Source organism: Paroedura picta, chromosome 3, assembly GCF_049243985.1.
Source record: "Paroedura picta isolate Pp20150507F chromosome 3, Ppicta_v3.0, whole genome shotgun sequence".
In the NCBI taxonomy this organism is placed as follows: domain Eukaryota; kingdom Metazoa; phylum Chordata; class Lepidosauria; order Squamata; family Gekkonidae; genus Paroedura; species Paroedura picta.
Window position 1 is genome coordinate 2,345,143 of NC_135371.1, and position 16,076 is coordinate 2,361,218.

General features: G+C 50.3%; 2 protein-coding genes across 4 annotated transcripts in view; one reads left to right on the forward strand and one right to left on the reverse strand.

Annotated features, from left to right (window-relative positions):
- Positions 1–16,076, reverse strand: part of LOC143833891 (uncharacterized) — a 234,189-nt gene that overhangs the window by 137,423 nt on the left and 80,690 nt on the right. The window lies entirely within an intron of this gene.
- LOC143834151 (uncharacterized) lies at positions 733–15,615 on the forward strand. The gene is given in 9 exon segments (XM_077330756.1): positions 733–1,708; positions 1,711–2,144; positions 2,409–2,523; positions 4,179–4,249; positions 4,474–4,600; positions 5,878–6,927; positions 7,087–7,134; positions 14,311–15,364; positions 15,366–15,615. Coding segments are annotated over 9 exon segments (3,084 nt in total). The 5' UTR covers positions 733–1,602; the 3' UTR covers positions 15,445–15,615.

Sequence of the window (16,076 nt, forward strand, 5' to 3'; positions counted from 1 at the left end):
ACCATGTGTCCCTGCTAGCATGGGCTCATGGTAAATGTAGTCCATGGCCATCAGAGAGCCACAGTCTGTTCCTCCCCCCCTAACAGACAAAGGAGAAACCTGAACTCGAATCTATGTGACTGAAGGCCAACCTCTGAAACAGCCTAAGAAGGGAGACATCATGCTGGCAGGGACTCATGGGAACTGTAGTCCATGGACCTGAAGAGCTCCAGCTTGGCTCAAGAGCGGTTCAGCCAGTGGGAGTTCGCCCGTTCGCCGGCGGGTTAGGGAAAAGCCATCCTGCAGTGCCCCCTGCCGGCCGCCGATAGGATTTCCCTGACGACCTTCCCAGTTTTACCATTTCGCATTGGCCACTGAGCTCAGATCTGGGCAGCCGCGCGGGTCTCTCCGCAGCGGGAGAAGGAGGAGGAGGAGATGCCCGAGCAGGAGAAGATCCCGGGGCTGCTGAGCTGCATCGGGCGCCCCTGGCCGGCTAGGCTCGGGCAGCAAAGGGCGGGGCAGCTGTTCCCCTCTCTCTGCAGCGCTGAAAGGGTTAAGCAGCCGAGCTCTCGACTAGAGCGGCTGAATAAAGGGGGGGGGGGAGAGAGAGAGGAAAGGTCTTTTCCGGTGGGGGGGGGGGCAGAAGGCGGCCTTGCTGTTGAATGGCCCAGGAGACCGGTGTGTGTGTGTGGGGGGGGGGGTGCTGGGGGGGCTTTAGAGCTGCAGCCGCAGGCAGAGGTCTTGCAAGTAAGTCCATGGGGGGAACCGGCTTTCCCGTCCCGCGAGGGAAATGCTGCTCTCCCGCAGTCTGTTTTGCCGGGAATGAATGGCAGTCGGCCCAGGGCGGATCTGGCCTTTGCAACGCGCTTTTGCAGCTGGAGGTTCACGTGCAGAACAGGAAACTCCGCGTGGCAAGCGCAGGGGAAGCGCAGCCTGCCTCCCACGTGGCCGAGGGAAAGCCGTCCCTGCAGGGGGGAGGTGGAGCCGGTGCTCCCCTCCTCCCCTTCAGCGGTGGATCTTGGCCACCGCCCAGCTGCAAAGTGGCTCGGAAGCCGGTCATTTAGTGCAGGGGTAGTCAACCTGTGGCCCTCCAGATGTCCATGGACTACAATTCCCATGAGCCCTTGCCAGCGAACGCATTTGCTGGCAGGGGCTCATGGGAATTGTAGTTCATGAACATCTGGAGGACCACAGGTTGACTACCCCTGCCCTAGAGGGACAGACCAGAACCAATGGAATGAAATTAATTCAAAAGAATTTTCAGCTAAATATTTGGAAGAAGTTCTTGATAATTAAAGCAGTTCCTCAGTGGAGCAGGCTTCTTCAGGAGATGGTGGCTTCTCCTTCTTTGGATGTTTTTAAGCAGAGGCTGGAATTTTTGACAGAAATGCTGAAACTGTGAGGCAGTTTGTGAGTGGCTGGGCAGGAAGGGTTGTGTCAGTGCCTGGCTCTTGTGCCTCTTTCTGAATCACCACTTTGAGGTCGGGAGGTGAATTTCCTCCAGGCCAGACTGGCCAGGGATTCTGGGTTTTTTTTGGGGGGGGCCATCTGGGCATGGAATTGTGGTCCCTGTGAGTGGGCAGGTAGCTGTGAGTCTCCTGCATTGTCCAGGGGGGTGGGAAAATGATCCAGAAAGGTCCCTTCCAACTTCACAATTCTACAGTATCTTTTCCTCTCCTTGTTTATAGTCACACTAGTCAGGACATCTTTCCAGTGTTGGAGGTGACCCAAAAGGGAAGAAGTTGGAAGAGGAGGACTGGGAAGCACCTGGAATTGTCAAGAGATCAAGAAAAGGTCCCAATCCCATCTGAGCAGGGAGTGGTGCTGAAGTTTTGGAAGAATCTGTACCAGAGATCCTGGGTCAGGACACGATGACGGCCGAAGTACGCAGCCAATGCTTCCGGCAGTTCTGCTACCACAATGCGGATGGTCCCCGAGAGGTTTGCCGAATGCTCCACGGACTTTGCAATCTCTGGCTGAAGCCGGAGAGACACACCAAGCAGCAGATCCTGGACCTCGTGATCCTGGAGCAGTTCCTGGCCCTCCTGCCCCCGGAGATGCAGGGCTGGGTGAGAGGATGTGGGCCGGAGAGCAGCTCCCAGGCGGTGGCCCTGGCCGAAGGCTTCCTCCTGAGCCAGGCAGAGGAGAAGAGGCAGGCCGAGCAGGTAAAAGGTTTTTCTTCACTGACTTCAGGCAGCAACCTTATCCTAAGGCTTCCCTGCCAAATATTTCCACCTCTGGGGAACTCACTTGGCTGGGAAGAACGCCCATGCCTGATTCTTGTCCCTGTGGGTGAACTTCTGATCTTCGACGCAGGTGTGAGGAATCTGATCTTCGACGCAGGTGTGAGGAATCTGGGAGTGGGGCAGGATCCATCTCCTTGGCCTGTCCCATCCCTTCTCTTACCCGTCTCCTTTCTGCCCTTTTAGATGTGGGAACCATCAGTGAAGATGGAAGCCAAGTTCTCTGTGGAGGAAGGAGCTCCGTTGGAGGAAGGGCGGAGGGAGCAGGCCCAGGAGGGGGCCCAAAATGCCCTCTCACACGGTGAGCTCTGCAGGGCCTGTAATGACGGAGCTCTTCCGCCAAGCCTTTGGTTGGGGCCAGTGATTTAGTAACCTCTACGGGGCCCTCCAGAACCCACAGAACTTCCACCAGAAACGCCCAACGGTACTAGTCGGATTGAGCCGGACTTAAGGACTGGACATCTGTGAATTATGGTTTAAATCTTTTAATGACTGGTATCATGTTGTGGATATTTTTAATAAGAATAATTCTTAGTATAGTGTATATTTCTGTATTCCATATATGAAATTTTGTATTCCATATATGAAATTCACTGTCTTCAGCTGTATGGGAGGGCGGTGTACAATTCCAGTGAAGAAGAAGGAAGAGGCTGTTTTGTGACTTGTTGGGATTGGGGCACACTGTGAAATTCTAGGGGAGAAAAGAAATGCAGAGTTAACTCGTGGGATTCAGGACCACAGGATGTACTGATGGCCATTCACTTTGGGGGGGGCGGGGGGGCGGTTAGATAGATTCCAGGAAGGCAATTGCATTTTTATTTGCGTGAATTAAAATATCCATCTCTCATTTCCTTTGTGTTAGAGCAGGGGTAGTCAAACTGCGGCCCTCCAGATGTCCATGGACTACAATTCCCAGCAGCCCCTGCCAGCATTTGCTGGCAGGGGCTTCTGGGAATTGTAGTCCATGGACATCTGGAGGGCCGCAGTTTGACTACCCCTGTGTTAGAGGGTCTCCAAAGGAACAGTAGATTGATCTGGATGCAATTAGCCATAGTAGAAATGGAACTTCTCTGTTCTGAGGCCACATACTTCTGAAAGGCTGTCACGTGGGGACAATCATTTGGCTTCTGTGCCCTGCCTAGAGGCTTCCCATGGGCACCTGGTGGGCCACTGTGGGAGAGAGGATGCTGGACTGAGATCCAGTTGGCCTCACCCAGAGCCAGGGCTTTCTCATCCCTGGCACCAGCTTGGTGGAACACCCTCTGAACCGCAGTCAGGGCCTTAGAACAGTTCCGCAGGGCCTGCAAGACAGAGCTGTTCCGCCAGGCCGATGGGTGAGGCCCACACAAGACTAATGAACTGGCCTCTCCGTGCACCTGTGGATGCCTCCAGATGGACACGTACAAAGAATGTGTAGCTGCCACAGGGACATCTGGCCTTAGCACTTCATCTCACTCACACACCCTTTTTGAGAAAGGGCAGTATGGTCCCAGGCTTTAAGTAATAGCATTGGGAATATGCTGATATCATAATTTTAATAAGAATAATGCATGTGGGAGGGGTGGGGCTAGCCAGCAGGAGATGGTTATGTGTGTGGGCCTTGGGTCTGAGCCACACTGTTGCTGTCATGTTTTTGAGCACCAGAGAAAAACAAAAGGACGAAAATCAAGCCAGGAACCCAAAGGTTGAGCAAACAAACAAATCATAGAGTTGGAAAGGGCCAGACAGGTAATCCAGTCCAGGGGTAGTCAACCTGTGGTCCTCCAGATGTCAGTGGACTACAATTCCCATGAGCCTCTGCCAGCGAATGCTGGCAGGGGCTCATGGGAATTGTAGTCCATTGACATCTGGAGGACCACAGGTTGACTACCTCTGATCTAGTCCCACCCCCTGCTGAATGCAGCATCATCCTCAAGCATCCTCCTTCCTCCTTGGTCTTCTTTGTCTCCCTTGCAGTCAGTGCAGAGATGCCGTCCAGCCATCATCTTGGCAGAGGTGCAGAAGCAACTGATCCGACTCTGGTCCAGGTAAGGGAGCCGGAGGGGCGGCTTCCAGGGTCTTCCCTCTGTTCTCAGTGGGACTGTTGCTCCTGCACTTGCTGCTAAGGGGCCTGCTCAAGAGAGGCTCTGGGCATCATTCTCTTGACCCGCACCAAGCTCTCCACCTTGCATGTACCCAGAATGCCCCCTCTCCCAATGTGCCTTCCCTGCCCAGCATGATCTCTGACAAGGGAATCTGCTTTTTCTTCCAGTGTCCCTTTTCCTTTGAGGAGGTGGCCGTGTATTTCACTGAGGTAGAGTGGGCCCTGCTGGATCCAGGCCAGAGAGCTTTCTACGCAGAGGTGATGCTGGAGAACTATGGGAGCGTGGCCTCTCTGGGTAAGGATCTGTCATACGTGGCAACTGCTGCCATTGGGAGAAGGCGTGAATCAAAATGTCAAACAGCTACAGGTTGCGCTGAGACCTGCCTTGCTACTTGCCTCCCATTGGGGGCTCAAGGAGTTGGGTGGCAACTTGGGAAGATCTCAAGAGGAAACCAAGGGAGTGTTTCTGTGGGGATCACTGACTTTGCACTCAGAGCTCAGGGCTCTCGAATGACTTCAGCCTGGAGAAGGGCACCCCTGAATCCCCAATAAATCCGAGGAAAGGTTGAAAGAGTAGGGTTTGTGTAGCTTGGAGAAGAGGAAGACAGCCGGGGATATAATAGCTGTAAAAGAAAGACATGTCCAAGAGGAGGCCCACTTGTTCCCTGCAGCTTTAGAGGCAAGGACAATGGGTCCAAAGGTGGCTCCACTTAAATATTAGACAGCCTTCTGTTCGTAGTTGGAGTGTGCTGCCTCGGAGGGTGGTGCAGCCTCCTTTGTTGGCCATTTTTAGGAGGAGGTTGGATGAGCACCTGTCAGGAGGGTGTGGTTGAAGCCTGCCGACCCAGGCCTCCATGGAACTGCATCCTCCTTCCTCCGCTCCAATAATTATAGTACACCTTCCTTGGCCTCTCTTTGAACACCTTTATCTTTGGTTAGCACATGAACATGCACTGGGTTTTTAACCATGCGTCACCCCCTCCCCCCAGCTTCTCTATGAGACAGGCCGGGCATTTCAGCGAAAGGAGTTTATCGATAAAGTGAAACAGACCTCATGATACTGATTGTTGAAACTCATTTGCTAGGCACATAGCAATCAAGGGTGGGGAACTGATTCTTTCTCCCTTCAAAGAACCAGCGTGGGGTAGTGGGTAAGAGTGGTGGGCTGCCATCTTGGAGAACTGGGTTTGATTCGTCACTTCTCCCCATGCAGCCAGCTGGGTGACCTTAGGGAAGTCACAGCTCTCTTAGAGCTGTTCTCTCAGAGCAGAACTCTCTTTGCCCCACCTCCCTCCCAGGGTGTCTGTTGTGGGGAGAAGGGAAGCTGCTTTGAGACTCCTTCGGGTAGTCAAAAGCGGGATATGAAAAAACAGCTTTTCTTCTTCTTTTCAATGACATATTGGGGAGTTTTAGGGAGGGAGCAGATAGTCCGAATATGAAAAGAGCATTGAGGAAGAGCCCAGCCAGGGAAGAGTGAGTGGAGGAAACCAAATTTAGTCTACCAATCGAGAGTGCCTGATTTATGGCTTGGTTTGTTGCATGAGTGATAACATGATCTCGCCTTGATTCCAGCAGAAGATGTCAAGGAGACGGTTGAGGAATTTGAGGGGTTGTTGGTAAAAAGAGATGAGGAAGAAGAGTCTGGATGTGGCTTCTGGGACAGAGATGGGCCAGAGAGGCAGGAAGGAAGCCCTGGAGAGAAGATGAAGGGAAGACCCGTTCCTTGCCAAGGAGGGGATGTCCATGAAGTGGTGGAGGAAAAACACAAATTCTTGGACGAGGGACTGGATTCCTCAGATCAAACTCAGTGTGATATCAGTTTGCAAAATCACCCTGTGAAGAAGGCCCATAATTGCTTGCAGTGTGGAAAGAGCTTTCTTTGTGGAGAGGAGCTCATTACGCACCAAAGGATCCACATAGGGGAGAAACTTTATTGTTGCTCAGACTGTGACGAGAGGTTCTCTGAGAAATCGAAGCTCCTTCAACACCAGAGAGAGACGTCCCACCATTCAGTAGGGGGGCTGTTTATCTGCTCAGATGGGAAGGCACACAAATGCTTCCTGTGTGGGAAGTGTTTCAAGTGCAGATCACAGCTCCTTTTGCACCAGACGACTCATGCAGAGGAAAAACCTTTTGAATGCTCAGAGTGTGGAAAGAGATTCCAACGCAGTGTTGATCTTCGAGGCCACCAAAGAATCCACACGGGGGAGAAGCCTTTTGAATGCTCAGAGTGTGGAAAGAGATTCACTCAGAGTGGCAATCTTCAAAGGCATCTTAGAACCCACACAGGGGAGAAACCTTTTGAGTGCTCAGAGTGTGGAAAGAGCTTTAAATGGAGAGGCCATCTTCAGCGGCATCAGAGAACCCACAGAGGTGAGAATCCTTTTGAATGCTTGGAGTGCGGAAGGACATTCAGTGGTGGAGGCCATCTTCAGGAGCATCAAAGAACCCACACAGGGGAGAAACCTTTTCCGTGCTCAGAGTGTGGAAAGAAATTCAGTTGGAGTGTCAACCTTCAACGGCATCAAAGAACCCACACAGGGGAGAAACCTTTTGAATGCTCCGAGTGTGGAAAGAGATTCACACAGAAGTCCAACCTTCAACAACATCAGAAAACCCACAAGAGAGAAAGTCCACATAGCTTCCCAGACTGGGACAAGACTTTTCCTGTGTTTCATACCTTAACGACAACCACAGACTACACAGAGTTGAAACTATAAAAACTGTAGGAAGGAGTGTGTGTCTGCTCAGAAACTATACTGTAACCCTAGAAAAGAAGACCTGGGAAGAAACAGTATAAATGCTCAGATTGTGGAAGGGGCTTTAGCCATGAATAAATCCTCAGATCTCAGAAGGAAGGCAGCAAGGATGAGCTGGGAGGTGGGGGCCCTGTGGCAGGATTTTGATAAACTCTCAAGTTCTCTTGATTAGCGGTCCCCAACCTTCTTGTAGTCGGGGACCGCCTCCGAGGGTGGGAGAGAGCCGGCGGCCCGGCCACAGCAGCTGCACGTAAACGCGCACGCGCAGTTGCCGCATATGCACGTTTTCGCCAGCAGGGGGCGCTAACGCACATGCGCAGAACAGCCGCACGTACGCGTTTTCACCAGCAGGGGGCACAAACACGCACGCCCGGCCGCTCCCTGCGTGCGCGTTTGCGTCACTGCCGTGCCAGCGGCCGCGCCTGCCTCTTCCCCCTCCTCTTGCTGCGGGGGAGGGGGGAAGGCAGGCGCGGCCGCTGGCGGCCCGGTACCATGGCCTTAGCGGCCCGGTACCGGGCTGCGGACCGGGGGTTGAAGGCCCCTGCTCTTGATGATCTTGCAAGTCTTCATGAGGTTGGCAGATTGTATCCGGTTCATTGGATGGTCAATCTGGTTGTGTAACTTTTTTTTCCTTTTATCTTGGACAGTTAATTAAAATGCTGAAATACTACATTTATTGTCTTTCAATTAAGAGTCAAATTTGGCCTTCTCATCTTCCTGAAAGACATAACCAGCCCATTTCAGGTGCATTTTTAGACACATTTATTTGGTTTTCTCTTCAGTAGTTAAAAACTGCTTATGGATCATCATCATCATGTGATTAACCTGATCTAGTGTAAGAAATAGATCACTGGTTTTCCTGTATGAGCCTGTGGATGTGATGAGCAAATCAGATTTTTCCAGATTCAACTATTGGAAGCCACTATGTGAGATTTTGTTTTGCGTTGACTTATGTTGATTTGAGTCCAGTGGCACCCTAGCAACCGACAAGATTTACCAGGGATATAAGTCTTGAAGAGTCAAAGCTCCCTTCATCAGATAGATAAAAATCATAGAAAAATACCTAAACACAGTTTAAGACCATAATTTGAAATCTGGCCTGTTTAAAACTTTATATGTTCTATTATATATATTTATTTATATGTTCTATTATTGGTTGGATACACACTTTTCTTGGATGCTTTAGGATGCTCTGGGCTGATCCTGCGTTGAGCAGGGGGTTGGACTAGATGGCCTCTATGGCTCCTTCCCACTCTATGATTCTATATTATATATTCTATTATATAATATGATGATTAAGAAATATTTGGACACTTTATTTGATTGGCACTTGTCTTTGCAGCAGCTATAGGGTTAATTTTCAACTGTTTGTATTTTCTAACATCTTGCCTAATAAATTATTATTTAAATAGAAGTTTCAAACGTTTCTTCCCGTTTTGCTGGTAAGGGCCCACAGTTAATTTGTTTGCATTATCTGATCTAAGGCTTGCTTACAATCTTAACTTTGACTGATAGATCTTGCACTAAAGAGATCTATACTAAAGAGTATAAAGAACAATTCCTTTCAAAAGCTAATTTTTTCCAGATTCTCTAATTCCCACAAGGGAAATCCCACATAACATCCATTCCAAATAGACCCAACAACTGAAATGCAGACTAACAGGCAGTTAATATAAACTCAGTCCTCCTGTCCTCTTGTGGCGCAGGGTGGTAAGGCAGCCGACATGCAGTCTGAAAGCTCTGCCCATGAGGTTGGGAGTTCAATCCCAGCAGCCGGCTCAAGGCTGACTCAGCCTTCCATCCTTCCGAGGTCGGTAAAATGAGTACCCAGCTTGCTGCTGGAGGGTAAACGGTAATGACTGGGAAAGGGAATGGCAAACCACCTCGTATTGAGTCTGCCATGAAAACGCTAGAAGGCGTCACCCCAAGGGTCAGACGTGACCCGGTGCTTGCACAGGGGAGACCTTTACCTTTAATAAAGAAATAAGTAGTTTTCATACAAAGGAGTGCCCTTTGGCAGATTCATCAGGATCGGCCCCCCAAACCTCTCAGGAAAGGGAGCCTTTTCTTCCTATCCCATCCCTCCCCATCCCCCTCCATCTCTCTCTCTCTCTCTCTCCACCTGTCCATCCCTCCATCCCTCCAATCTTGTTGTGTATGTAAAGGAAAAGCCCAACTCTTTAGCTCCCTCTGGCAGGGGTGGCCAAACGGCGGCCCTCCAGATGCCCATAGACTCCAATTCCCATGAGCCCCTGCCAATTCCCTCGTAGTCCATGGACATCTGGAGGGCCGCCGTTTGACTCCCCCCGCCCTCGAGGGCCCAGCGTTCCATCGGCGGCTCCGGAAGGGTTAAACCGAGCGACGTTTTTCCTAGAGAGGCCGACTGAGGGGAGGGGGCGGGAGGGGGCGGGGCCTGCAGCCGTTGGCCTCCGGTTTTGAGGCGCTCCTTCCGGCCCGTCGAATCCTTCCCCGCAGGTAGGCCGGGAGGGGAGGGGGAGGGGGAGGGGGAGAGGGAGGGGGGAGAAATAAATCCAAATAATAAGCAGGAAATATTCCCCCCCCACACACCCCTTCGCGCGCTTCCTTTTGGCCGCCTCCGTGTGGGGGGGGGAGGGATGCCTCCCCCGCGGCCCGCCCTTGTTTCCCCCCCCCCACCTCCCAGGGCCAGATTTGGGCAAGCCCCGCCCCTTGGACAGAGCTTCTGCAAACAAGTCATGCGGCTAGTCCGTGGAGGGGGGTTTGCCGCCTGGGATCTGCTCTACAGCGGGGGGAGTCAACCTGTGGCCCTCCAGGTGTCCATGGACTACAATTCCCATGAGCTGGCAGGGGCTCATGGGAATTGTAGTCCATGGACACCTGGAGGACCACAGGTTGACTCCCCCCTGCCTTACAGGGAAGGTTTGCTCACGGGACAGACTGATGCCTGGTTGTCAGAAGCAGAGATCAGAACATCCACAAGTTTTTTTTTTTTTAAAGAATAAATAAAGGTGGGTTATTTTCCTGAAAGTCTAAGAAGGCATCAAAAGCTTGACCTATAATACGGCACAGGCCCAAACAATGTCAACTTCTCCACCTCTGACCTCCATCCCGATGGCCCAACTGCAACAAGGGTGCCCCTTCTGATCCATCGGGGCAGTTCGCAGATGGGTGACATTGCTGGAGCACCATGGGGGATATTCCCCTGTTCTCCTTGGGTTTCTTTTGGTATCTTTTCCTCTCCCTGTTCGTAGCCAACCACGTGTGTCATTCCGCAGGAGGGGTGATGTAGCTCTGGGCTCCTTTTTTTTCCCTTTCTGCTTTTCTCATATCTTTTTCACTTGCTCTTCATAGCCAAGTAGGAGAAGCCCCAAGACACGGGAAAGGAGATGGAAAAGGAGGACTTGCAATAGGCAAGAGATCAAGGAAAGGCCCCAGTCCCATCTAAGCAGGGAATGGTCTTGAATTTTGGGAAAGAGCTGCCCCAGAAATAATTGCTCAGGGCATTCTGACTGCAAATGGGTCCAGCAGTTCTGCTACCTTGAGTCTGCTGGGCCCCGAGAGTTTTGCAGCCGGCTCCACAGACTTTGCAACCGCTGGCTGGAGCCGGAGAGGCACACCAAGCAGCAGATCCTGGACCTGGTGATCCTGGAGCAGTTCCTGGCCCTCCTGCCCCGGGAAATGCAGGGCTGGGTGAGAGGATGCGGGCCAGAGAGCAGCTCCCAGGCGGTGGCCCTGGCCGAAGGCTTCCTCCTGAGCCAGGTGGAGGAGAAGAGGCAGGCAGAGCAGGTGAAGGGGATTCATTCATTCAGTTCAATTGAGGACCTTAACCTAAGTTTTCCCTGCCAAATATTCCACCTCTACAGACTTCAATCAGCTGGGAAGAAAATGCATCCCTGATTCATGTCTCTGTGGTTGAAGCAGCTCTGCTAGTCTACGCAGGTGTGAGGAATCTCTTTGCCACCTCCTTTTCTGCTCTTTCAAATGTGATTTGCACATCAGGAGGCACAGGCAGGCTTCAATTTCAAACAAATTGAAATGTGTTTGGTTTATGGTCATACCATGTGCAACCAGTGAGACTTTACCTGCAGTGCTGCACAGACTGTGTCTTACGTTTTATTCTTGTTTTCAATCTTCTTAATGTGCACTTAGTATTTTGCATTTTAATTTTTATATATATATGCTGCTCGACCTTTGGCTTCCTGATTCGTTCACCTAGGTTGGGTTTTTGTTCTCTTTTTGTTTTCCTTCTCTTCCCCATCTCCTTTTCTGTTCTTTCAGATGTGGGGACCTCAGTGAAGATGGAAGCCAAGTCCTCTGAGGCAGACGGAACTCTACTGGAGGAGCAGGCCCAGGAGAGCGCCGAGGATGCCCTCGCACGGGCTACGTTGGCCCCGTGCCCAAATGGTATAGAAGCACACGGTGAAGTTTTTGGGAAGAAGATACAGGACAGGAAATAAAAGGAAATACTGTTGAGCAAAACACTCAGGGCCACAGGAGGTTGTGATGGCGTGGAGGGAGATTCCTGGGAGGGCATTGAGGAGCTCCTCCATTTTAAATACTTAGGGGTCCAGTCTGACCAGGGCTTGAGGTCACTCAAGCCCTGGTCAAAGAGGACTTAAGCAAACCTGGATACAGCCACTAGTCAGCACAAATACATGGGATCTCCATGTTCTGGAGGAGCAAACCTCTGAAAATCTATTGCGAGGGTTCAAAATGTTTTTTTTCCCTCCCTGCTTAAAGGTTTTCCAAGGCCATCTGACTGGCCACAGTCGGAAAAAAGATACTGGAGTAGGAATAGGGTTGGGTGCTTTGTTGCGCCTCAGCTACTTCAGCGAATGTGGAAGCCTGAGGTGACCAGCACCGCAGCATGGAGGGAGAAATCCCAACCCTAATTAGGCACAGTAAGCCATTGCCTGGAGCCCCTGTGAGCTAAAGCGTGCAGCTTGGGGTTGACTTGATGTCATGTTGACATCTCATTTGGCTCACAACTTGTAGACTCTGGAAACATGTATTACTCTACAGCAGGGGTAGTCAAACTGCGGCCCTCCAGATGTCCATGGACTACAATTCCCATGAGATCCTGCCAGCAGGGGTTCATGGGAATTGTAGTCCATTGACATCTGGAGGGCCGCAATTTAACTACCCCTGCTCTAGAGCTCCAGAGCATTGTAGATTTTTTGCTGGGGGTGACTGCAAGGTGGGGCACAGAAATAATTTCTGACCCCTCTTTTTCTCCTAATCTGAACACGAGGTCACATGGGAGCAGCAGGCCAATGGGAGGATGGAGGCTGAGTGGCCCTTTGGCCTGATCCTGCAGTCAGATTTCTGATTAATGACAAGACATTAATCAAGCCTCACGGAAGTCTGAAACATGGGCACTCAGTGGTATCCCACAGCTCAAACTGTTTACGGGGGGGATTCAAGTTTTGTGGAGTGTACATAGAGCAAGATTCCACAGCATTGGGAGCCAGGGGTGCATGAAACAGGATTCTGACAAGTACACGAAATAGGAAAGGCCGTTTTCCCTCTCATTGTGTCCCCCTTGCAGGCAGCAGAGAGACATTATCCAGCCTTTGCGAAAGTGTGGCAATGACTGCTGCACCACCATTTCAGGTATCGTTGGGTCTCCCCTCCGTTCTCCGGAAGGCTCTGCTCCTGCAGTTGCTTCTAAAATGTCTGGGAGAAAGAGGTCCTAAATGCCAGTCCCTTTGCCCCCTCCCTAAAGGCCCCAGCACACCACCTCCGCCTCCTGTGAGGGAATCTGCTTTTCCTTTCAGTATCCGTTTTCCTTTGAGGAGGTGGCTGTGTGTTTCACCGAGGCCGAGTGGGCCCTGCTGGATCCGGGCCAGAGAGCTCTCTACAGGGAAGTCATGCTGGAGATTTTCAGAAGCGTGGCCTCTCTAGGTAAGGGCCTTTCACAGGTCTTACATGCTGTCATTGGGGTGTGGCATGAATACTGAATATTGAAATGAATGCATTGTTTCCAGGCCTGTCCCTGCACGTCTCCACAGTACAGGATCCCTGACATGGTACACCCACTGCAATTTCAAGGCTTATGACTGATTAGAGGAGATTTTACTGGCTCTGAAGATTTTTTTTAAACGTTGCTTTGGCAACAGCTGCTACCAGAGCCCGATACCTACACGCTGTGACTGAAGTCAAGCTGTGACAATCATTTGGTGGCTGACTCTGCTTCCTGCCGCAGCCATTTTATTCTTGTGCCCACCATGTGGCTTCAGAATCCCACTTGGGCCTGCAGAATTATGAACCCGCTGTCCCCTGGCCTTCTCTCCCCTAAAAGTACTGTCATACCCTGCAGGAATCATGCTGTTCCTTTTGAAATGTGGAATTCAGTTTGCGACCTCATTTCTCCCACCCCGAGGAAACATGTTTTTAGAGGCTGAAAAAAATTTCTCACGGCTCTCACTAGACCAGGAGGAAACTCTGTAGAGTCATTGCCAGATATCATGGTAACCTGCATGGCAAGCCAAATGTGAAGGCTGGGGGATTGATTCTTGGCCAGTTCTTGCCTTCACTTATATATATAGGGGGTGTTTTAGGGAAGGTAGCCAGAATATAACAATAGCACTCCTAAGGACCCAGCTAGGCAGTACTTGTGACCAGGGGCTCAAGTTCAGCGGAAGGAGGAGAGAATCAGACAGAGGAAACCAAATGCCTCTTATTGATCAGGAGAGCCTGATTTGTGGCTTGGCTACTTGCATGAGTGCTAATTGGATCTCTCTGCTTTTTTCAGCCAAGGAGACAATTGAGGAATTCAAGGAGTTCTCATTGAAAATAGAAGACGAAGAAGAGTCTGAATGTAACTTCCTGGATGGAGCTGGACCAGAGAGGCAGGAAGGAAGCCCTGGAAAGAAGATGAGGGGGAAAGCCGTTCCTTTCCAAGGAGGGGATGATCATGAAGTAATTTATATGGTGGAGGAAACAGACGGGGGACTGAATTTCTCTAATCAAACTCCGTGTGATATCAGTTTGCAAAAGCACCCTGCAAAGAAGGCCCACAATTACTTGCCATGTGGAGAGAGCTTCCTTTGTGGGGAAGAGTGCATTACACCCCAAGGAATCCATATAGGTGAGAAATTGCATAGCTGTTCAGATGAGAGGTTCTCAGAGAAATCGAATCTTATTCAACTCCAGAGAGAGACTTCCCATTATTCAGGAGGGGAGACATATATATGCTCAGACCGTACAAAGAGTTTATTTACTGGGACGGCACATAAAAACTTTCTGTGTGGAACATGCTTCAAGTGCAGATCACAGCTCCTTTTACATCAAAGAACCCGCACAGAAGAAAAACCTTTTGAATACTCAGAGCATGGAAAGAGATCCAGTGGAACTGACAGTCTTCAAAGCCATCAAAGAACCCACACAGCGGAGAAAGCTTTTGAATGCTCAGACTGTGGAAAGAAATTCATCTGGAATTCTTATCTTCAAATGCATCAAAGAACCCACACAGGGGAGAAACCTTTTGAATGCTTGGAGTGTGGAAAGACATTCAGTCAGAGTGGTAATCTTCAGCGGCATCAAAGAATCCACACAGAGGAGAAACCTTTTCAGTGCTCAGAGTGTGAAAAGACATTCAGTCACAGATGCAGTCTTCAGCGGCATCAAAGAACCCACACAGGGGAGAAACCTTTTGAATGCTCAGAGTATGGAAAGAGATTTGGCCTGAGTGGCCATCTTCAGCTACATCAAAGAACCCACAACGGGGAGAAACCTTTTGAATGCTATCAGTGTAGAAAGACATTCCATCACAGACGTAGTCTTCAGCAACATCTAAGGACCCACTCAGGGGAGAAACCTTTTGAATGCTTGCAGTGTGGAAAGACATTCAGTCAGAATGGTAATCTTCAGCGGCATCAAAGAACCCACACAGGGGAGAAACCTTTTCAGTGCTCAGAGTGTGAAAAGGCATTCGGTCACAGATGCAGTCTTCAGCTGCATCAAAGAACCCACACAGGGGAGAAACCTTTTGAATGTTCAGTGTGTGGAAAGAGATTTAGTCAGTGCGGCAGTCTTCTGCTGCATCAAAGAACCCACACCGGAGAGAAACCTTTTAAATGCTCAGAGTGTGGAAAGAGATTCATTAGGATTGACAGTCTTCAGGAACATCAAAGAACTCACACAGGGGAGAAACCTTTTGAATGCTCAAATTGTGGGAAAAAATTCAATTCGTTTGGCAATCTTTACCGGCATCAAAGAATCCACACAGGGGAGAAGCCTCTTGAATGCTCACAGTGTGGAAAGAGATTCAATCAGAGTGGCCATCTTCGGAAACATCAAAGAACCCATACAGGTGAGAAACTTTGAATGCTCGGAGTGTGGGAAGAGATTCAGTCAGAGTATCAATCTTCAGCTGCATCAAAGAACTCATGCAGAATAAACCTTCAACTTAAACCAAGATGAGCATTTATTACAGAAACTAGTGCAAGAGTGAAGGACTTTATCTCTAGACTTAAACCATATCCTTAGCAAGCTGTCTCTTACCCTCTTGTCTGTGTATCATTCAAATGTTTTTCCCCCCCATAAATAATTATGAATTCCTTCTTTGGTATCCATTGTCTCTAGTTTAAAGTTACTTCCTGGAGAGCAATTTGGCTGTGATTCTGTCACTCCATTTGATTAGGATGTTCTGGCTGCCCACTCCTCCAAAGCAGGAGGCAGACTCTCCTGATCCGTGAGTAGGGGTGGGAAAGCACGGAGTGCGGTGCATAGATGTAGACTCCCTTAAAGGGGAAGACCCCCGTGCTCTGGTGGGAAGCATTGCTGTACGCATGCTCAGCCAGGGGGAGCAGGAAGGCCTAGTCATCCTGCTGGCAGTTGGCAAAACACTGCAGGTCATTGCTCCAAGATTTGATTTACTCATTCAGTGGGCCCATTGTTCTTGGGGTGACAAGTGGAGCTTAAACCTTGATCCACCCCCACCAGTTTCAAAAGCACCCTCCAGAATTTGGTGGTAAACTACACCCTGCAGTCTCAGACTATCTTAATGGAGGAGTGGGGGTGGAGGATGTG